Consider the following 24,798-nt stretch of genomic DNA (forward strand, 5'->3'; position numbering starts at 1 on the left):
TTTTTTTTTTTTTTTTTTTTTTTTTTTTTTTTTTTTTGACTGGCAGTTGTTCCTATTTTCAAGTGTTTGTTTCTACTTTAATGAGGATACCAACTTTCATCCAGTGAGATGTGTGGGTCACTTTGTTAGCGCACTTGAACACACCAAGGCAATACACCAGCTGGAAATTTTGACTTTTAGTTGAATTATTTTTCCCCAGCAAATGGCTTTCCTTTTGACATATTTTAATGTACTTGCACACTGAGAGGAAGAGTGGGTGAACAGAAAACAGGCTGTTTTATTAACCCAGCAGTCACTTTTGAGATTCATACATGTCCACTTTTTTCTTGCCTTTGTACCTAATCCCAAGAGACTGGTATCTGGCTTCCCTTGGAATAACAAAGTCAGTCACAAACCTCCAAACATGATTGTTAACTGAATGCCAACGGTTTCTTCTCATCTTTTTTTTTTTTTTTTTTTTTTTTTTTTTAGTAGTGTGTTAGGGATTGTGTCCTTATAGATGCCCTATAACCATAACATTCATTTGGTTTTATATTTAAGGATCTTTTTCTCTTGCAATAGTAAACTTACACTGTGCAAGAAATTAAATTGCTTCTTCTATTTTGCGTGTGTGTTTTACAGTGATTTTTTCGGCTTTGCTAATTGTGGAAAGGAAAGAATTAAAGCAATGCTGCAGGCACTGACTGGACTGCAGTTTCAGCTCAGAGGAAAGCTACGGGATCAAGAGTGGGCAGAGAAGTACTCTCAAGAAACCCGTGCACGTTATCCACAGTGCCGCATGCCAGTTTCGCAAAACCCTGGGTTCAATGGATTTTTGCCGGTGGGAGCACACTTTTCATCAGACAAAGCTCCAGCAATCTCAGAGGTACATATATTAACAGAAGACATTTACAGACTGTTTCTGAATGCTGTTTTATCTGCAGGAAGTTATTCTTAATTGTAACATAATTAGCTCATTTTTGAAGACCATCTACATGAAATTCAGAAGGGAGGAGAAGGATAAAGCTGTTGGGGTTAATATTTTCTAAAAAATATATAGGACAAGCAGATGCTAGACTATCAACCAGGTCTCGTACCTATTCTGCCTAAAAACTTGTTCCTTGAATTGTTAATCTTGGGACTGACTCTCTAATGATCTAGGGCTGACAACATATTCCATCCTCCTTTTGGACAATAGAATGGCCCTGGAGATATCCTTCCATGTCACACTGCATTTCCAGGGAGCAACCAGGGAACAGAGCTGGGTCTGAATTCTTGCTCCTTCATCCTGTGAGGAGGCAGGCAGCTACATGTGATGCCAGGAGAGAGGAGATGCTACCTCCTGGTAGGTCTGTGCCTGGTAGGTGTTTGTAACATTGAAAAACATATTCAAATGGGAAGTAAATGTGGTATTTCAGATACCACATGGTGGCAGCTGTTGATAAAGGCTGATACCAGCTTGGTTTTCATTTTCTAAACTGAGGAATGCTGAACAGCAGCAAGAGGACCATACAACCTTGCAGAGGTTAGCAGTGATCAAAAGGTGCTGAAGAGCCCATTGGAACTGCATTTTGCTGGCTGGAAATCAAAAGGCAGAGAGATATGGGAAAAGGTGAAGAAAAAGAAAGGGGGGAAATGTGGGGAAAGGGAAGCAAGGGAGAACGGGAAAGAGAAAATATGAAGAGGGAAACTGAAAGAATCAGGAGAGGGAGAAACTGGAAAGATTAAGGAGAAATAGGGAAAAAACAAAACAAAACAAAACAACAACAACAAAAAAAAACCAACAAAAAACAAGAGGAGTGGAAAAGTGGAAAGAAGTAATAATAAAAAGATGTAGAATTTCATCTATTGCTGGTAAGAAATACCAGAAATATGTAAAAGTAGAGGAAGCCAGAAATATTCCTTTTCACACCAGTGTGTGCAATATCTCCAAAGCATCCTGAGGAAGACCAAGAATAAAAAAAAGACAGTCTTCAGGATTTAGACATGAAATGATACCTCATTCATAATTAAGTAGCAGTCTTTAAGTTATATTCCTACAGACAGGGTGACTTCTAGACATAGTTTCTTCTCATCCATTTGTGAGCAGCCAACATGTAATTAAGGACTGACTATTATTTTTCTGTGTCAAGAGTCACAATTGACTAAATTTTCCACCAGAGGCTTTAGAGCAAAGCCAATCTATCTTCTTTTGGCTGTCTGAAAGGTGAAGAAAGATTTGTTGGGAAGAACAGAGGAATTATAGACCTCTGAGAGGTTAAAAAGCTCAAGGTGGGAACCCAGTGTTAACAGCATGTAAGAGAAGACCATTTTGCCTTTCTGAAAGTCTCACATTTTCTTTGCATGCACAGAAGTTCTGGTGTTGATAAGTGTAGCATGCTGGCATGGCAGTAAAATGATAAAAAAAATATTAATGCTGTTTTACAGACATCAGAGCCAACACTAATGAGGAATTCATATTGAGTGAAGAGGTGCCATTGAGTACACTGAGACCAAGGGTTCAGAAAGGTAGCAATAAAAGTTAGCTTGGTATTTTAGAACAATAGTGCCTAAGAGAATTTAGAAGCTTATTCATTTTGTGGTTGTGATATGTGACACAAAACCTGGATCCAGATTAATCTCTCACTTGATGAAGGAGAAGCATCTATACTTTGCAGGAGGGTGGGTCAACTTAAAGAAGTACCAGGAGTAGTAAAAGAGATCACAGAATCATGGAAATGATGTCTTATTTTCTCCTGCAGTTCTTGTAAGCAATATAAACTAAGCAACCTTGGCCTAGCAAACATCTGTACTGAAGATTTTGGAAGAAAATCCAGAGTAATGCTGGATGCCAATTTGTAACCCAAAAAATGATGATTTCTGATTTTCAAGCTCTGAGCAAGGGCACAGTTGTTACTCTCCATGATTACACTCTGATGCCCTTTTCTGAACATTGCTCCTGTATCATAGTAAAGTTCCCCTTAGATACTGACCAGCAACATCTTTTTTAGGGAAAATGTATTTTCTTTAGGAATGGCTTTTATCAACTATTAGTTTTGGCGGAAAATGTAATGTCCTTTCTTCAAGCAATCAATCAAAGTAAACAAATTTTTTGGTATTTCAGATGATCACTTAAATTGACCCCTCCCATACTTATCAACAGATATTTTTGAGTGGAAGATATGTAAATTTTAACAGGCATATATCCCTCTCCAGCCTCTCCCTTCTCAGTGGCCTGCCTCTTTGTCGTCAGAGATATACTTTGTGGGAGGAAGATTACGCATGTCCTTTGTAAGGACCATTGACTTCTTTTAAGTAAAAGAAAGCAATATTATACTAGAATAATTACCATCGTTAAAACCAGCAGTCACTGTTAAGGTATTTACACCCAAAACACAATATTAACTGGTGTGAGGTGTTAATATATAGTCAGGGTTCTTCAAAGTGTTTAACTAGTTTCTAAAATTAACTTACCATGCAATAACTGGATTAATAAACTAAATAACCAGTAGATGTGAAAAAGAATTTGGAAACTGAGAAACATTTCTGGTTTGGATGTAGCCCTTTGGAATAGCAAAATAATGAAGTTTTCACTGAGTACTACCTAAATATGTTTACACCTGTAGGTAACTTAATTGCTGGAGGACTGGAAATGCATATATACACCTCTGAGGTAGAGTAACAAGTGTCTTTTCAGACTGTAAGCACAGCTAAATAGTGCATATTATAATAATAGTTCAAACAACTGCATCACCAGAAAATGCATGAAAAGCTTTGTCAGTCCATATAAAGGAGCAGGACTTGGTCCTGAAAACCTCTAACTTTGTCAAGGACCTGAGAGTGAGCTTGATCAGCTGGAAATGAGTTGCCAGCGCAGCACTGCAGCTAAACGAGTTATTAAGTAATTAATTAAATTTAGAAAAAAATGTATCAATTTATATTAATAAATCAAATAGGACCAGGGTTGCTGTTTTCCCTGCATTAGATGTTGATCAGATCATTACAAGATGCTGTGTCAAAGAAGTTTGAAATACCCACCCTACCACTTACTAGAAAAAATAATACCATTTCAGTGGCCTAGGACACTGAGAAGGCTGGGAGGTAAGCTTCTCTCAAGCTGACCCATAAATGATTAAATTCCTGTCTTAAATAGTTCTTTTGAAGCTGCTGGGGCTTAATCTTAATACTCTTAGACAGTTTTTGTAGGTAACATTTTGTATTTAGAAACACAAGTCTGGTTCACATACTTATAGGAGGGAAAATATTTTCTGGCTTTTTTACAATGTTCTAAAAATCTCAGTCATCTGTTATGCTTAAAAAACTTGTTCTGCTTACATTAAATATGTTGTGTAGAGAGTCTCATTTACCCTGTATCTGTTTCACTGACATATTTCCTGCTCCTCTTCTGAAGTTCTCGGTTGATTGCATTGATTGCTCAGATTTTACATAACAATTCAAACACTTCCTAAAGCTGATTTTTTTGGTGTTGTTATTTGCTTTTAGATAATAGCTAAATGATTTGATAAATTTTAGTAGACTGTCTGAAAGAGAGAAGAGAATGGCAGCAGTTTACTACTCTTGCATCAGAAGAACATTTGAAAGCATGAAGATAAGGTGTACATCCAAGAACATCATTTTCAGATGGAGATATATATCTCATCTGTCTTTCTAGGCTTTGAAATATCATGCTAGATCTTTGCTATAGGCCACAACTCATGTTTAAATGAAATATTGGCTGCGCACAGGAACATAAGTATACTAAAGCTAGAAGTGACCACTTGCACATCTGAACTAGATGCCTTTTTGTAACTTTTTGTTGGCAGTAGTGTAAGCAGATCTTTTAAGACCCGATTTATCTACTTATCTTAGGCTTTCAAGTAAATGGATTGCACCATCAAAGTACTTTTTTGTTAACCCTTGTTAACAGAAATATATATAGATAATTAACTTGGATACATGCATCTTTATTTTCTCATATGCAAAAAAATGTCAAATTAATTCCACCTCCAACTTTTCTGCTTCAGAGAAAGGACAAAAGTTTTGAATTTCTTGATTCCACTTTAAAATTATCTTAGGAACCAATGTTTGAGAGTTAAAATATAATTTTATGTCAAATTACTGCAAGTAATGTAATTGAGGATGTTATGATTTTTAAGTCTTCCTGAACTACTTGCTGGAAGTATTTAGCATCACAGCTGTCTGTATTTTCAATGAATCCACATAGATTTATTCACGGTAGTCATTTGAAATATGTTACTTTTTGGTTTTGTGAACTATAGTTTTACTATTTTTTTTTAATGCAATACATTTAGTATTGATATTCAATCCTTTTGTTACTTATTGCTTATTTGATATTGATACTGATAAGAGGGAAATGGAAATGGGAAGGAGAGCAAAACACATTTTGGAAGATCTGGAAAGAGAAGGAGTAGAACAGAGAGCAAAAGCTAGGGGTAAGTGGGAAATAAATAGATCTGTGTAGAATTCTCAGGCTCACTCATTATTTTGTAGACTTTTATAATATCTCTTCTTTTCTTTTCCTTTTCAAACTTCACAGACTTCATCTTTTTAACCTTACAGTGTGAAAGTACACAGTCACCATTCTTCCTCCCATGTACCTCATCATTTTTGTCATTTTTTTAGACCTTTTTATTTTCGCTGTGTCTATTCTTGCACACACCTCTTCACATCTGAACACAGCTGTTGACCTACTTCTGTGTGATAATTCTCGTAACATGGAAATCACTGATGTCTCTGCTACTGAGACAGTAAGTTCAGCGGGTCCATCACCTTCATCAGCTGAAGGAAGCGTTAATACTGGATCACTTTGGCTCAAAATTAGAATCGCAGGTTACAATTCTCTAAGGACTAGAAACTGTCTGCTGTTAGGATGGTTCCATCTATAGAGTATTGTGATTGTTTGTATGAAAGAGGCCAAGGACTGTCAAAGACAGGTCTGAGAAGCAAAATAGTTATACTTTAATCACAGGATCTCTTGATTCCTTCCCACATATTTTTGGTGCAGAGCTTTGAGCCACAATGCTCATATGTCCAGGACATTTCCAGGCATAGCAATCATCCACTCAGCAACTCTTCAAAGAATTCTTGGCACAGCTTTGCCCTGTGCCAACTACTATTCTCTATTAAGAAGGTTTCCAATTGATAAGGTTCTGAGACGATTCATAATAGGCACTTTGCAAATAGTGGTGTTCATGTAGAGGGTAAGCTATTTGCTGACATAAATACAAGATTTTCCATTACTTCTGGGGTTAGTGAGCACCGCCATTCCCCAACCACATAAATTTTAGGGATTAACAGTCTGCAACTGGAGTTAAAAAAAGTTTTGCAATTCTGTAGTCAAAAGTCATAGTGCAAATGCTGTTGAATTTACACTGGGGGTGTGCCAGTTTTTCTAGAGTTAACGAGAGGAGATGTTATTTCTTGTCACTTGCAAAACAGAAAATGAGTTAGCTTCTACGGCTTACAAAGTGGACCAGCATTTTATAAAATGTTGGCCTAAGGTTAACAGGAATCCATGCTTGCTGTTGACTTCAGTGGAAAGGCAGAAACCACAGTGGTAGTTAGGTCTCCAATATGAATTTTTACTTGACAGTTCTACTAGTCTTGAACTGAGAAATGGCAGCCAAGCAAGAAGTAGTCAAGTTCTGCTTTGGTCACCAGGGAAAAATGTGCTTTGGAACAGTAATGCTAGTCTCTACGACAAGGAATATAGTAACCAAATTTTGAAGACTCTTAACTGTTGAGATATTAAATATTATTCACTACACAAATAATTATATAACAGATGACATTAATGATTCTTATGCAAGTGTTTGTTAAACCTGTAATTCAGATTTAATGAATAACCACTGGTCTTTGTTGTAAAGAGAAGGAAACCACACTTCATTTGAGAGATTAATCTTATTTAAAGCAAAAATTCTCTCCCTGAATAGCTGGTGGTATTCAGTCTAAATTAGCATCTGCTGAACTGAGCAGTTGAGCTTCCTCTGACATTTATTAGGACAAATGCATAAAGGCTGTGCTGTGGCAATACCATTTAATTGTCAGGGCAATTAGTTGCCACTTTGGATATCAGAATTGCCACTGAGTTAAAGAAAAAAAGAAAAGAGATTGGTTGTTACGAAGACACAGCAGAAATAGTTTCATTTTTAACTGGAAATTGTGTCTGAATTTTATGTTACTCATAAAAGTGGGAATCTGATGGCATAGACTGGACCCAGGCATAGCAGAGGAAAAAGTAATCACTTTAACAGTGGTTGGTCTTCTTTTTATGACTTCAAACCAATCCAGACTTTTATAAAAAATATGGAAATTACTCGATGCTAGGGGCAAAATCCCTGTAGTGTTTATGGTTCCCTTAGAAAAATCAGGAGTATTTATTTTCTTTTCAACTGCATTAATATATTAAAAATAAAAACCCTTGTGTTCTCATGCATTATTCTGTGACCCTTAGCTCAGTTCTGCAGTTTGTGTAGATCTCCTTAAGCAAATCAGATGTGCAAGCTGTCCAACAGTTAAACTCTTATCTCTTACTATAGGAGCCTTATTTTGAAAAATACACATATGGTTATACTCTTTCAGTATACAAGCAGACTCATCAATTTGTAAGAGAAGAGGGCTCTTCAGTTGCATTCATATATTGTTCTTTTTCCCGTCTAAAGGTTTCTGAAGGTCTTTGTAATCAAACTTGACTTATATGCCATATAAAGTTACCATAGTAGAACCAGAAAAGCTCCATCATGGAAATTAGTGTCTGTTTAGGTCAAGACTCAGATCAGAAGTGCAACGTCTGGAAGCCTGTAAACTGGCAGTTTGTACAATGGCAGGCTTTTGGATTAATATAGGAATGTGGGGCTACAAGTCCCTTAATCTTCATAAAGAATGACAACCATCTCTAAAGGGCTGGAGTCTCAGTGTTGTGTGCTCCTTCCTCCTCCTCTCCCCACTAAAGTGGGATTGGTTCATTTCAGATTCATCCAGATGAAATTTTACAGCCTGACTTTTTTTCTGTGTCTGAAAATTCTGCATCTGGACAAATCTGAGATTGAAAATTGAAATTTGTTTTTTCTTTTGCTTTATAATGGGGAATTTTAAAGGAAACTCTAGGAAGAAAATTGTGATTATTTTGGATATGCTCAGGACCTCTGGGCTATGTTGTGATTCAGACACAAAGAGGGAGAGCTTTGCTATCTCAGTTACCATTTACTATGTGCCTGCATTCAAAACTACTTCCAGTCCTCCCTAAAACCTCAGTATCATGAGAGATGATTCTGTCTAACTAAATCTCCTGTGTCCTTTCAGAGTAGTGCCAGACAGGAGTAAGTCCATACAGATATTAACACTGAACTAACTTTTGTATATTATTTCCTGAGCAAAGATCTTTGAACATTGGAGGCCAGCATTTTTTGGATAAAGAATGCTGTTCCAGAAGCAGGACATTAAAAATACCCACTACAGATATGATTCTGACAATTTGTGGATCAATTAACCTTAAATTACTTTCTTTTGTTGGAGTGAGAAGCAAAGATAAAGATGAGTTTAAAGTCCAGATAATCCCTACAGGTATTTGAAATCAAACTGAAATAAGATTGAAATATTATGAAGACATAAAGATGTCTCTGACCTGCAGTCCAGCAAAACAGCAGAGGCTGAACATGAACAGATTCAAGAGACTGCGCACTTTTGGTTAATTTTGAAGGTCTGGGGCTGAACGGACCATTTTCTTTGTACTCTGAAGTGCTGACATGCATATCCTGTAATATGAGTTATTTCTTCGAGAGAAATAGGTCTCTCAGTTCTGCTTCTTGTTATTGCCAGCCCTGGTACTTCTAAACACTTGATCTCTGGGATGTTGTGACCTCGATTAAACAGTCTTTTCATATATGCAGTGTTATTATTATCTACCTGTATGATGTTTTTCAGTGGTGAACGTACATAAAAAAGAACAATAATCCTCCTGAATGATAAGTTTTACCATTGGAAGTACCATAGTTTTACTTCTGAGGAGTTTTTATCAGTCATAATATTAATGTTGCATTTTAGAAATATGCAGTCATCAATGGCCATTTACAAATCTTCTAGTGTCTGCATTATTTTGAAGAAGAGCACTTAGTTGTACTCTATTATTTCCTGAGGTGCATTTTTCCAGAAATGAAGAACATAGTCTTTGTCCATAAAAAAATGGTGTCGGCTATTTAGCTCCATATCTTCATTAGTTAGGAGGAAATAAAAAGCATATTTATGTGTATATCTTTCTGTCCTGATTGACAGCTCACAGCTGGTTCTGGATCTCTGAAAACCTCTTTAGTTTGGGGAAATGCATTGCAAACTATAGAGGCAGATACCCAAATGCAATGAAAATAATTAACTGCCTATAAAATGCAGATACAAGATGATCAGCTAACAACTCATCATACTCATCATAGATAAATGAATACAAGAATTCTCTTCCACGAATTCAGTCTGCTGTTCAAAACTGTAGTCTTGAAACACAGCTTTGGTCTCCATGGCACTTTCCACCTGTAAATGGTCATATTTATCCCTTCTCAGGAGACAGCTACTTTAACTCAATAATATGGATCTGTGGGACTGCTTAAATTTCAGAGGGCTGAGAATCATACCAGATTAGCAATGGACTAAAGTATAACAGACAGAAATCACTCTGGTGCTCTTCAAAAGAGAATATCTATTGTGAATTATGGCAGTTTTTATAGTATTAATAAAACCAAAAGGAAGAAAGAGATGCTGTTATTCTCCAGCCATGAACATTTTCAAAGCAACGCAACTGGCAGAAGTGCTCAAGAAGGAAAAAAAAACACAAAAAAACAACAACAAAAAAAACCACAACAAAATACAAAAAACCCACAACCTTCTGCAATAACCCCCCACACCTCCAGCATTCCACATCTACTTATTTCATCCTGGTCTGCATATTTATTTTGAGATTAATTTGGTACATGTAGTGTACATTTGCCAAGGGATTTTTTTTTGTTGTGCGGTTTTGTTTTTTTTTTTCCTATTTAAATCTTCAGTTCCAAAGCTATGTTTTAATCCTATTACTGCTAATTGAGTGAAGTCTGCATTTTTATTTTTTTATTTTTTTTAGTTAGGTGAAGTTCAAGTTGTAATTGGTATCAAAGAAAGGCACAATGCAAGAACTGAATATTAATATTTAACTCTTGCCATTTTATTATTTCCACTTGAAAATCACAGCAGTGGTTAAAAGACCTTTTTATGAGTTCATGAGGGTAGTGAATTGGAGACTATGGGATGAGATTTTTCATTCATGCAGCAAGATTAACAAAAATTGCTTTGTAAGAAGTGTAAATGAAATATTGTACCAGTGCCCAGAAGTACTGGTTACAGCTACAGGTCTCTCAGTATTCCCATTATGAAATTTTGCCTGTAGGTTAAATAGCTGCACTGTAGAAATTTGCTTGAGGCAAATACAGCATACAAGATCCTAACCCAGGAGCTATTTTGTTTCATATCTTCTATTTAGACCTTAGCAGATAACTGAAAATTGTGCCAGTTTTGGGTGACATTTTGGATTTGAGTATTTCCTAAATGACTGTGATTCTAAAGCAGAACTTCTGATAAGATATGCATACAATGATGAACTAATTGCTTATGACTGAAAATAAGGACAAAGACCACCCAGAAGAAAGACCACCCCTTTGATTTCAGGTCCCTAAAAAAGATCATTTGTTTGACTAAAAGCTGTTCAAAGACACAAATTATATATATTTTTTTTTCAGAGATTATAGAAATTAAAAGAAAAATGACCATTGGCTTGGAAGCTTTGAAAATAATTTTCGCCTTGATTAAAGGAATATTTAGAAAATTAATTAACTAAGGTCCTCTGTAAGTAAGTTTAATTATTGTGTCTGTTTTTTGTTTTGTTTTGTTTTGTTTGTTTTGTTTTTGTTGTTTGTTGTTTTTTTTTTTTTAATATTGGCTCTTGCTTTTATCATACCCACTGTGTATATTTGCTATTATAATTTTTGGTTTTCTGTAATCAATGATTTGAAATCAAACTGGACAGAAAACACTGCAGAGGAACCAGCAGCATGGTAGCAGTGACTATATTCTCAGAGATATATCTTCCTGAAATATTATTAAGACAGGTAAAAGACACAGTGCCTAAGAGAAAGAAAAATGATAAGAAGCAATGTTGGAATTCACAGTAAACAAGCGTGAGATCAAAACATAGAAAGGGAGCAAAAAGGAGAGATGAAAAATTAGGCAGAGAAGAAAAACTAAAAACACTGGAGCAAAAAAGACACAGCTGGAAGTATTGTACCTTCATCATCCACTTCACATTAGATGGGATAAATGTGATAATTATTGCTTATTTTTCTCTGCTGAAAATCACATGCACACTGCAGATAGTCCAAGTAAATAATTTGTCCAAAAGACATAACTATCAATGGCAGCAAAGCTCACTACAGAGTGAGATATTTGACTAAATGCTTGCTCTTTGCAGTGTGATTCTGGACCAAAGTACAGATAATCGATGTCCTTTTTTAAATGAAATTATCATTTATATGCTAATTTTCCATTAATATTTTATGACATCTTACTGCAAACTTTGTTGCATTGGAAAGCCTTGCAAAGAACAAAACACTGATCCATTCAGAACTGATGTCCTGAAAAGATCTTAAAGGCTTACTAGAGCAAATCATTTATTTTCTTGTGTATTTGATGATTTTGTTCATTACGCTCTCTCTCTCTCTCTCTCTTTTTTTTTTTTTTTTTAGAAAATAATCTGAAATTAAAATTAAATTGGAACCACACAATATATATAAGATTATATGTTTCATTAGTGCTTTACATATTATGACAATGTTTCTAAAGAACAAATTTCCCATTTTGCTCATGTCTGAACTGCAAAAAATTGAACAGTGTCCTTTTTTTTTCCCCCTTGAAATAAGAAGTTGAAAGAGGTAGATTGCAGTTACAGTCCAAAAGATGTGAATAATTTCAAATAGGTAGTGTTATGTCTTTAGGCAACATAGATCTTATATACATAAAGAATGAAAAAATTGAGCTTAACGACAACAATTTCCAATGGACTTAGAGATAGTTTAGCCTCAACTCTGCCCTCCCCCCCATTCAAAAACAAACAAACAAGTAAAATGTGGGCCTGATTGTAAATAAACAACGCCATTCAATTTACTGAAATTGTAGATTCTGTGATTTAAATGATAAGATTAATAGTTTCAAGACATTTCACACAGAGCACTTGAAGTATGATCCAATTCATTCAAAATCAAACTTTGAACTTTTTTCTTTAGTTAGCAAAAGCCAACAATATTAGAATACAAACATTCAACTCATACCTTTTGGGGTTTTGACTCATTGCCTCCAGCATCCTTTCATAGCTAGTTATCTTAAGTAATTGTCTGGCACCCACAGGCATTCTGATAACATCGCATACATTTTAAAGTTTCACCTCTCACCATCTCACAGTGAAGAATGTTTTATATTTTACAGGTGAAAATTTGAGACAAAGAAACAGATTCTGATTCTCAGAGCCTCCACTAATATCTGAGTGTATCCTGTAAATAATTTATATCTAATTAAAGTTAGTTGCCCAAATCACCCTCGGGGGAATGGAGAAAGACAACGGATAACCGCTTCCAGTAGAAAGACAATATATTTCCTGCCTCTGTAAAACATCTCATAAGTGTCAAAAAGTGAATCAGTTTCTGGAGGTCTTTTCTCTGACCATTGTCCAGAAGAAAGAGTTTTTATTAACCTAGGCTAAATAAGTTTCCCTGAAAGCTGAATGTCACTTGCATATGTACACTCAAAATTACCCAGGGACTCATGTTCATGGAGGAAATTGAACCTAGCTCTTTGAAGTCTTTGTGTAGCAGGTAAACACTGAGCCTTCTTGCAGCCTGGATGGTCTCCCTCCAAAGAATCAGTCCACTTCTTTTACACCCAGTGAAGCACCGAGATTCTTCTACTTTTCAAATCAGTAATACTTCATTCTTTCACAGAAGGCTCAGCACACACTACAACAAATACTGCTCCACAGATTATTGTAGGATTCTAAAAATCTTGCTTCAGGATAGTAGTATGAGCAAGTTAGTGATTTGCATGGTGGTAAGCTCATCCTTCAGCTTTCTGCTTCTCTGATGTTGACCTCTTTTAAAATTAGGGCACAATGAACAGATAAATCACAGAATCACAGAATTATCAAGGTTGGAAAAGACCTAGAAGATCATCCAGTCCAACCATCACCAATACTTCCCAGTTAAATCATATCCCTCAACACAACACCCAAACATTTCTTGAACACATATGTGATGACTTTCCATTTCTAAAGGAAAGTATTTCATGTCAGATGCTGCATGTTAATTATCTGCAGTATTCTCAATGTAAAAATGCTTTTTGTGGTAGTTTAACAATAAAACAAATGTAATTTTCCTCAGGCTGCATAAGGACTGACATGCACAAACAGACATGTAACCAATCCCAAAGACCACCAAAAACACTTCGACTTTGCTGCAGTTTAGTTTGGGCCAACAAAGAAGCAGTTTTAGAGCTACAAGAATAATTCTATGTTTGAAAAGAAAAATAACTCTGAAAACATTTTGAAAGCATCCCATCCAGTGATACTTCCCAGAGATTCTGAATGATCAACATACTATGCTGATTTGTATTTAAATCATTATTAAAAAGCAACCCAACATGCTATGTGAGTTCTTATTTTGGATGATAGATAGTAAAACTTCAAGTGAAACCAGTTCTTTAAAACCTCATGTCTGTGTGAATAAAATTGACCATAATAGGAAAAAAAAGCACACACGCAAATCTTTTCTGTACGCCTTTTTCTAATCTTCATACCAACTCAGGTCTCCATGTGTACAGGGCTAGTTTAAGCACTCTTTCTACCAAAAAAAGTGCTGATACATTTCACAGGTGATTCCTTCACTGCTGCGCTGCAGTTAATGGACTATTCTATATATTGCTCTATAACTACCTGAAGGGAGGTTGTATTGAGCTGGGAGTTGGACTCTTCTCTTGTGTAACTGGTGATAGGACTAGAGGGAATGGCTTCAAGCTGTGCCAGAGGAGGTTCAGGCTGGATGTTAGGAAATGCTGTTTCTCTGAATGAGTGATCAGGCAGTGGAAATGGCTGCCCAGGGAGGTGGTGGAGTCACCGGCCCAGGAGGTGTTCGAGGAATGTTTGAATGTTGTGTTGAGGGACATGGTTTAGTGAGAACTATTGGTGATGGGTGGATGGTTGGACTGGGTGATCCTGTGGGTTTTTTCCAACCTTGCTGATTCTATGACTCTAAGATCTCTTGTCTCTCTAAAAATGTGATGATCATCTACAGATAGAAAACTATCTGGCATCATAAATACTGGTTAGAAAAAAAACACCAAAACAACAACAAAAAAGCCAACCTAACTCAAGCAACACTAAAACATTCCTCCATGAATTATAGACATGGAAGAAATGAGTCTTAACCGGACTTTATTCTCAAAAATGAAAAAAAATAACAATAAGAAAATATCTGTTAGAAAGGATAAGCTCTTGCCAGTCATTTTGTCTGTAGTATGTGTTTCTGCAGTAAAATAACATATGTATAACATATGTATGCATAAATTTGTAGAATCAAATCTGTAAGGAGTGGCCCACTGTATAAGACGCTATAAATATGCATATGAGCAGTCAGTTAGAGCTACTTCAGGTCTGTGATCAAAGAGTCTAATCTCCGTCTGTTCCTAATGGGTCATCAACAATTTCATTAGAGATGTAAAGATTCCCCCACACATAGTGCATGGTAGGCAGACAAACAAGTAACACATGGTTGCTATTATGATCATTGCAGTACTGTATTTATTATAATATTTTACTACATTTGCACTTTCACTTAAGAAGTGGTAAGCAAGTGGCTATATTTGACCCATTATCCATTGTTGCAGAAGATAAAATTTTAGAACTGAAATCCTAGATCAGGCCCTCAGACACTAAAGCTGAGATAAGTGTTTAGATGACTTAAAAGTACAGTCTCCATTACCTCAGATAATTAATGACTCCCAAATTATGCAGCAAACAGAAAAATCTATATTTTTCATTCAGTGGTACTACCTAAATCTTTCTGACGTCAACAACATTATTGTAGTTAACCTAGAATTCCAATTATTGCTTTCTGCAGTTCTTTTTTTCACAGTTGGAAGATGAAAGTGGATTTCTTTTACAGTTTTAAGTTCCTCTGAATATAAGCATATTCTTAGCCAGTTATGCAGTTTCCCTGCTACCACTGTTGGCTGTATGCAGCCATTCTGTTCATTGACTTTCTTTACAGCCCTCAAGTTCATCATGCATGTAAGTTCTTTCAGAAATATCTGCTTGCAGAAAAGAGAATGTTCCCAGGTGAATTCTTAATAGTACTCCTCAAGACTAAAACAAATATAAGTCTTTTATGTAATGTGTTTCATTAAGTAAGACACTAAAATTCCTATTATTAGATGATATTCAGCATTTACATCACACAAGCCATTGACTACATGCTTGAATAGTTCCTAATATTTCAGAAATGTAATGGTTAAAAAATGATCTTGAGAATCCAATTTAGTCTTGATTTGATTTTCCAATCATATTTGATTTTTGTTTTTTTTTTTTCTTCATTAATCATAACAACAGGGTTTTACTGCATCTGCAGTACACACACTCCTAAAACCTCCTCTAACCTTCCTGACTGCTGTTTTCTACATATATAGATGACTGAATTTATATTCTTTTCAGTTAATTTTAACATTAGAGAGTTATTACACAATAATGCTGCAAATTGTGAGAAACATTTCTTGCAAATGCAATGATTTGCTTAAAAAGTGTTATTCTGTAGTTGCTCATCTTCATACAATTGAAAATATATGGCCTTGTACCTCTTATCTTTTCTGGGAGTCAAAAGACATCATAGTGACTTCTTAACTCCTCTGAAATTAGTTGGAGCATTGTATTTTTCTTCAACTTGTAGTTTTCTCTAAAATTTTCATTTTGTTTTTCAAGGAAAAATACTATGGAACTCAAGTTTTTCTGCCACTCACAGGGAAAATGTCAGTGCTGCTTCTTCAGATTGTGTTTTATTAAATAAATGAGAATATATTGAATAATATTCATAGTAAAGGAGTGTTCCAGGAGGTTGCATGTTAAAGTGGCATCCACCATTTTTTTCCAGGGCAGCAATATTTGATCATTTTTAGCACAGCTTTGCAAAGAAATGTGGTATTTTATGACAGCAGTTGCCATCAGTTTGCTCATCATCAAGCTTTCTTTTCCTGCCATCTCAATATCTCTTAAACGCGCAGGCCAATTTCAAAAGAAGTACCTTGAGGTGTTATGAAAATCTGCAGGTGGGCAGGGGAAAAAAGCATGAATTGTACTTTAGAGAAAGCCCTTAATGAGTCCACCAAGTGTGCAGAGAAGTGAGTGAGAGAAGCAGGCCTAAGTGGGCTTGTAGGGCTGGAGCTTGGAAGCCCATGTACCGCCATCTCCCTTGCCAGGCAGCACATGGGAACACCCCTTGGAAGATGCTGGATGGAGCCTGTGAGAAACAATCCAGAATGGGGGATCTTGGAAAGACAGCTTCAAGGGAAATATAACAAGAATCCACAGGAAGCAGTACTGTGTTGCTTACATATTAATGTAACATTCAAATTAGACTGAGTTTGTGTAACACTGTCATGAAATAAGGAATGACTGCTATATTCTGTATTCATTCAGAGCAGACTTGTTTTGAGGTTGATTTTCTGTTGGTATTATTTTTTTCTGTAGGTTGTTAAAGCAGTGTAACAAATCAGTGCTTTTGACTTGTGCCTTGAATTTTGAGCAGTCTTCGTATTTAGCTGCTATGCTTACAAAGTTCCATACATGAAAACAGACATACTTTTTGCCTCATTTACTTCATCAGAGTGAGACACAGTGCAGAAAGTTCATTGAAAATATAATTATTTCCTCTAATACAGAGTAGTAATTAAGACAATAATAGTACTAATTCCAGTAATTATGATTCAGGCAAAATTCCTATCAATGGCAAAATTTTAAAATTATAATGGTAGGATTTTGCCACTACTAAAGGAAGTTAGACTGCTTATTAGTTTAGGGAGAGTATCTGAAAATTAGGTAATTGCCAGGGAAAATGGGATTTCTGAATCACTTTGCTGATAGAAAAAGTATTTGTTAATATCACTAGTTTCAGAATATCCTTGCTGCATGACTTTAAGAAGGTCACCGTAGTATTTACTGTATCTCCTTGTGGTGTCACTGGGTAGATTTTTAATTTGTTACCACTTTGGAAAAAGAAGCACGACTGCACTACACAGCTCATAAAGGGATCAGATAGGCTTATGTCTACGTGGGTAACACAATATATATCTGCATACATTTAAGAATCAAGTTGAGCACAACCTGGATCTTCTTTTCCAAACAGCTTTGTTGGTGCTTGTGCTTTTTTTCAAGTTCAAAGCAATTGCTCATGTAGGTTATCAACCCTTGTTTTTGTTCTTCACTGTACCGAATATCTAGTGCATGTTCAAATATTGTCATTGCTCTTGGAGACTTCTTATTAAAGTGTTCTGACTTAGGAGTTAAATATTAATCTGTAAGCTGCAATGGACCTATTCATATATGAATTTCTGTTCTTCTCGATTACTCAGCGAAGAAATAATTCGTGCTTTATACTGTGTTATTTATAAAGAAAGGAATCTAGAAGACCACTGAAGGACCTCTGCATTTGGTTACTCCTATTGAATTTATCAGGAATTTCTATTGATCTCTGTAGCTGAGCATTTTCAGAAGCTTCAGCTCCAGCTGAAAGAGGTTGTTGTTAAAAGTTATTGGCTAATTCTGATTTCTTGGACCAGATCAGGGCCCCAGTGTGCAAAGAATTATATGGTCATACAGTGAACCACTTCTTTAATGGCTGTACAGCTGAAAAGGACCTTATTGACATACAGCACTTCTGAATTCTCAATGCCAACTTCAGCAGTATGGAAAAAAATATAGCAGTGGAGAAGATAGCAGTAATTATTCAGTGCAGAAACCCTAAACAGCGTGTTGCAGCAGACAATATATTACTTCCCAAATTAAGTATGTAGTTACAGCTTACTTAAAAATATAAATAAATACAAAAATTCAGCAACACACATTTGCTTCATTTGCATTTCTGTGTCAGAGATCATTCTGTCAGACTGCCCCTCTGCTGCCATCTGTCACACAGGAACAAAATGGATGGGGATATTAGTGGAAAAGTTCAGCCTCTGTTGCTGTATCACTAATATCTGCTTCTGATGTCATGGGTCAGCAGAATAAAAGAGGAGGCATTACTTTCAGAGTAGCTCTTGTATCTTTACATTTGGAATTTCAGCACTGGGAAAAAAGAAAATAAAAAAGTTGAAGCTATTTTAGATTCCTGTGGCAGAAAAAATGAAATCTATAAACAAACTTTCTTTTGTCTTCTCCAACCACCCTGTGCTCCTGGGTGTTTTACAGATGCTTATATAAGACTTCTGTAATTATTGAACTGTTCTTTTGACCTGATTTCTTGAAGGATATTGGATTTCTGTTATCTGCAAATGGAGATGAGAAGTTAGATCACCTGAAGTGCTAAAACATTGCTATTTTAAACAAAACAAAACAAAACAATATAAAAAAAAACAACAGATTTATTACAAAATGTCTGTCTCTTTTTTTTCCCCCTGTAACCTGGACTTCAGCATTTCACATTTAACTTTTCATATCTGTTCAGTGTAATTCAAGGCTGATGTTGACATTCCCTAGGTAAAATTTTATTAAGCATTTTTATGACTACAATACAATATTATAAGCGAAATATTTTCTCTAAAAAATAATAATTACATAGCTGGAATATTACTTGGGTACCTAATATCATGATTTAAAATAATTAAAGCATGCTGTCTAGAACTGCCGTAGTCTGTTTATCTCAATGATCGTTTTCTGAAAGGACCTCTTGTCTTTGCATAGGGAATCTCAACGTACCCTCTGAGGACTTAGTTTTACACATTTCTTTAGCTTCCCAATTTTCAGAAGATGCATTGATTTTACAGTTGGCAGCTACACTTCTGTCACTATCAGGAGCTGGAGTTACTGCATAGGAATGTCTTAAACAAAGGGGTCGTACCTAAGTGTAAATTGGCTCTGTGCCTTCTGTTTTGTGTCCCCACATTGTTTTCCTAATTTCCCAGTTTGCCAGGGCTATAGGAGCGTGGAAGCACAGAATAACAAGCATAGGATTAGTGGCTGAATTTAAGAAGCAGACATCATCTTTCCCAGTTTGGATGAAAATGAAGAGAGCATTAAGTATACATTTTTTAGAATTGGACGGTGATGAGCAGTGACTGAGATTGCAAACAGGAACCTGTAACTTCATAGAGCAGAAATTTTTATTAGCTTATTTTATTTTGGTTTATTTTATTTTACTTTATTTTACTTTATTATTTTATTCTCATTTTGTGTTCTTGTGATTCCCTTTATTCTCTCTCTCTCTCTCTCCTTATGATTTTTTGGACATGAAAATATTCCAAGCACTAAGATCCGAGTAGGAATATGATATTTTGTATTTGTTAACTACAAGACTATTTCTAGAAAATCTCTCATAGATATGAAGAGATGCATACATCTCAATTCGACAAAGATCCTTTCTGACAAAAAAGAAGAGTAGGGATGGATAAAGAGAAGAATTTTCTAATTCTAATTCTAATTCTGATTTTTCTAATATAACTTTAGTTTCTTTATATGCAGTAAAAGCGCTAGATACTGTGCTTGTATATAAAGAAACAAGTGTGTAGGGAAGGAAAACAGAGTCACTGGGAACAGTGACATGCACAAAGAAAGAACAATTGTAAAATATTATCTATCCCAGCCTTAAATCTTCTTCAGCCTCTGTTGTACTAGCTTGACTGAAAACATTTTAGGCAAAGCTTTAAAAGAACCTGGAGGACTGTACAAAAATGCCAAGAATTGGATTAATTGGCATAATACAAGGTGGCTGGGCACAGTTGGGGAAAGTGTCAGTGTAGGGAGAATCCCTACCAAGTAAGACTGTCTGTGCAATTAGCTATCTGAACTCTAACCCTTCCAGAATAATTAATGAATAACAGAGGGGATCAAGACAAAGACACAAAGTGATTTGGTGGGTGCTAGCAAGTAATACATCAAAGAATGCTGGTAATTGGCCCTGTGGCTTTCATTCTTTGCCCTATTTCTTTCAATTCATTGACTCAAAATAATGGGTTCAGGTTCATTATCAACAGGTTTTAGCTGCAAGAGCACAACACTTCAACAAAGCTATGATTGTAGCAGCACTGGTGGTTAAGTAAAAAAGTTCTAGGCTGTAGCACACTCCCTTGAAAGGGAAAGTGGCAACATAGTGATAAGCTTTGTCTTACATGAAACAGTTGGCATTCACAAATTTGCTCTAAGACTTGGTTTTCACTGAGGTTACAATGCTGGAATACAGTTGGTATGGGCAGGTACGTAAAACCACTTTGAACTATTTTATAGCAGTGGCATCTGTATTTTGTTCCTTCAGCTGTATGAAATGAAATAGATTTCTTGACACCATGTGTCACATGTACGTGACATTACATGAATACTGATAGAGACAGTTTAGAGGCTTTTTTCACTGTTTTTAGAGGTTACAGTAAATGGAAAGTTAATTGTTTCTAATCCCTAAAATGTGTTCTGATCTGCAAAATTTTACTGGTGAGTTTGAGGATTTTTTTTTTTTTTAAATCAAAATCAGAAATGGAATCTCCACTGTTATGTTTTGTTTCTAATTTAAATGCTGTTCTAAGGTGTTGATTTAGCTGATGAGGAGGTATATAATTAATTAGAATAACTTTTTTGCAAGTATAGCAGAAACAGAAGAGTAGCTTCTTTATCTGTCATCATCAGTGGAAGAACACTGTGTATTTTTGCTCACAATTTCATATTGCCATCATTGTTCTTCCCTATTTACACTGTAGCATATTTGTGTTTGTTTGTTTGTTTATATTTGTTTTCCCATCATATTAAATATAATTGAATTTATACAAAATACATACACTAATGGTTAAAAATTGTTATTTTTGTTCAGTATTTGTGAAACACTACAAGTGATTTAAATTTTAGAAGCATGTGTATGAGATGGATGTAAATGTTACTTTTCCTTCAAGATAAGAGACACTGTTTTGAGTGAGTATCCATAGCAAACAGATAAAGTGTCATAAATGTTTAAATCACTGAACTGTGCCTCATAATCTTATGGGTACCCGCCTAAACCTCCCCACTGCCTCTGAGAAGTCTGTTAGTAGGCATCTGCTGCTACAACAATGGTTTGTCTGCATGTTACATCTCATATTCTGGTCTCCGTTGTATCTCTGTCTTTTTAAAATTGCCTGAACAAAATTTATCCAGAATTTCACTTGAAGAGCACCATATATTTGAAATAAGGAAGTAGAGTCTTCAATAATAACAGACTAAAAGCTGATACAACTTCTGGCATTTCATCCTGATTTTGGTTTGGTTTCTGTAACTAATAACACAGTGTGAAATATTCATTTATGGGTATAATTCCTAAGTGTATAAACGTAGCAGTAAATAAACTGCATGACCAGAATAGTCACCCCCTCTAAATACTGTTTAAAACAACATCATCATAGATCTGTATGTAGTTCTCTCTTGCTGTTATCTATAGTCATAAAGAGTCGTTCATTAGAATACATACCTTGTTCATACAATTTGAACAGAAGTGTTTTGTTTTTGGATGAACAAAATTTCATTACACATTTCATAGAATGAATAGTTGCTTTTGACAAATTCTAAGAAATATTTCCTCACATTCTTTTAAGCTTTAAATATTTGTAGTAAGATATTGCCCTGCACTGACATTACAAGCCTAATGTGGGAAAGCTGTTAGAATATTTTCTTTCGACTTAGCCAAAATGTAAAACACTGCAAAAAATTTGGAACTGTTTTCTCTTAAGCACAGTTTCTAACTCTTAGGGAGTCTTTCTGTTCATCTTTTTGCATGCACACAAGGATATAATAGACATAACTTCATAAAAATTGCTAAAATGGTGAACAGTTTATAAATGAGTGTTTTAGTCTTGTCACTTCTGCATGTTATTAAAATACATATTTTGGAAAACCTATTTCTGTTAGGAATAACAGTATTCATAATGCGTTCTGTCACATATATAACTCAAGATCCTGTGTTGGCAAAATACTGGTTGATCTTATCCCAGAGGTTCTTACATTTTTTCATAAAGTTTCTTCTCTTTTGTATAATTTTACCTTCAAGTGAATAACAAGACTTTGGGAGAGGAGGAAAATCGTTATTAAAAATACACACAGACTTGATCAAAATAACTTTGATGGCTGGAACGATGAGAACAGTCATTCTATTCTTTTGACAGGTATTTTTTGGTCTGAGATTTGAGGGCACTGATATTGATTTAGAAAGCTATGTGGCTCAATTTTAAATGAAATGTAAAACTTCTCACTTTTCTCACCTATCAACCTCCATAAAAGAGCAGCTGCTCTCACAGGTAAAACTGTTATTCTCGCTTTGGGTATCACAGTGCACTTATTATGTGAAGCTTAACTAAACATCTCCTTCTTATGTGAATAGGAAAGAAAATCTGTATTTCTTTAGGGTTGAAGATCTGATTTTAGCATCTGCAAGCAAGCTTGGATCCCAGACTGGAATTTGGGATCCAGACATCCCTGAGGTCATCCTATGCAGAGGGCCCTTGCTTTTCTTCTCTCTCCCAGAAGTGCTAATAGCAATACACTTCTCCTTACTTCCCCTATCTTCTGTCCTGCAATCAGATGTGACCCTGGCCTTTATGTCCACTGCTCCCTCCTCAGATAAAAAGCAGCAAACTGAATATGGCAGGGTAATGGCTTGGATCCTGGTTATCCCACAGAAAGTGTTCCAGGAACACAAAGAAGTTTCCTTCTACCACTGTTATCAGAATTGCTCTTATACGCTGAAAATGGATTAGATTTGGTAGCAGTACCCATGTAGGAGAAAGGCAGAGGAAGAGGAGCTGAGATAGCTCTGTCTCTCAAACATGCTCAGTTCCTGTCTTTCAGGGGGAACAGGAACAGCTCTAGAGATTTAAGGAGGTTAGACAGATTAGAATTTGAACATAATCCATTGTCTTGCTTTTTAGTAGAAAGTCATGAAGACTGCAAAAAGCAGTGGAGTCCTGGATGGTGAAGTTCTGCTTCTGTTTCAAAGGCTGACCTCCCTGGAAAAGAGGTCTCTTTGCCAAGAATTCTCATAGGAAGAGACCAGGGCCTGTATCCATACTAGCCTACAGTCATGGACATGCTGAACATCTGTGCAAGTCACTTTTCCCTGAAAAAAAAAACAACAAACAAAACATAATAAAAAAATGAATAAAGCATGGTCTAAACAGGAGGGAAAAAAACCAAAACTTTTTCAAGTTCTTAGGTACAAGATCTGGAGTGCATCAGGTATAAAAAGGCATAAACTATCAGTAATTACACTCAGAAAGAGCAGTCTATGTTTCTGGGTTTTATTCCTCAACAATGTCATATACTAAAATACCTCCAAGTCTCTCAGAGCTGATAATATTTATCAAGATTTACAAGAATCTTCAATGAAAGGTTTATGTAGCAAGCAAATATCACAATAATGTCATTTTCATTTAACAATAAGAGTGAAAAAAGGAAATGTTCGTAGCCTTGGGAGGAGAAAGAGATGGCCTCTTTTCATAAGTGTTTTTACTTTGCAACAAAGTGCATTCTCTAATCAAAAGAATAAGGAATTAGCTCTGTAATTCAGGGAAGGCCATGTCAGGGTGCTGATTGGCACAAAAAAGTCAATAGAATCCTAATAAGTCATTTATTGTGGAAATCTGTGATGTGAAAACAAAAAACTATACAGGAATAAAGAGACTGTATCAGATATAATAACTAACTAAGTAACTAATGGTAACTAAGATTCATTGGTCAACCAAGAGCAGACTCCTTCATTTATCTTCTCTATCCTTAAGGCCAGGCCTTCCATCTCTGTTCCCTTTGCCACTATGATCCTCTCCATGATGCTTTTAGGATCCAAAAACATATTTATATTAAAGAAAAATGGGTGAAGGCTGTCTGCATTTTAGAATTTTGAATTCATCTCATCTTTTTAAATGTCCACTGGGGATGTGGACTGTCCCAGAATAGAGCAGAGCTCAAGAGAAGGCTGTGAGAATAACAACAGAATAGAAAAAACCTCAGGTTCAATGTCTGATGAGGACACTGTCCAAGTGTTTTATCTCACTCTGATGTTTTTGTCTCTGTAAAACTTCTTGCAATATCGGATCTCCTTCTTGATGAGTTCAGATGCACTAATAACTTCTTTCATTAATATTAATAAAATTTGAGAGCTGATTTTAGAAATTCACCCTCCTTTTTTTTGTTGTTATTCAGTACACCATAAACTTGACATTCAAAGCAATTTGTCATATCTTTTGAAGTATCTTATCATCTCTCCGATAAAGCAGGAAAATGTTGTTAGCTGTAGCTCTTGTATCATTTCTTGTGTATACCATCTTTTACAAAGGCATAATTGATTCATTTACTCATGTTACACAGGGAATAATGCACAGTGAGAGAAATGCAACCTTCCCAAATGAGACTCAGATGTAAAGCTACATTTGCTTCCATAGCAGTTAAAGCAGTTATAAAAAACTAGGTTTAAAAAGAGACAAAATTGATTCCCTCAAGGCTTTAGCATATAGGCGCTACTTTAAAAAAAAAAAAAAAAAAAAAAAAAAAGA

The 24,798-nt window shown here is 35.6% G+C and overlaps 1 protein-coding gene across 2 annotated transcripts in view; it reads left to right on the forward strand.

Annotated features, from left to right (window-relative positions):
- The first annotated feature begins 625 nt into the window (after positions 1–625).
- Positions 626–24,798, forward strand: part of TFEC (transcription factor EC) — an 86,859-nt gene continuing 62,686 nt past the window's right edge. For both annotated transcript variants that reach the window (XM_015853740.2, XM_015853746.2), the window contains exon 1: positions 626–865. In XM_015853740.2, the coding sequence (XP_015709226.1) occupies positions 668–865 (198 nt within the window). In that variant the 5' untranslated portion in view covers positions 626–667. The remainder of the gene's footprint in view (positions 866–24,798) is intronic.

This window comes from Coturnix japonica, chromosome 1, assembly GCF_001577835.2.
Source record: "Coturnix japonica isolate 7356 chromosome 1, Coturnix japonica 2.1, whole genome shotgun sequence".
Taxonomy (NCBI): Eukaryota; Metazoa; Chordata; class Aves; order Galliformes; family Phasianidae; genus Coturnix; species Coturnix japonica.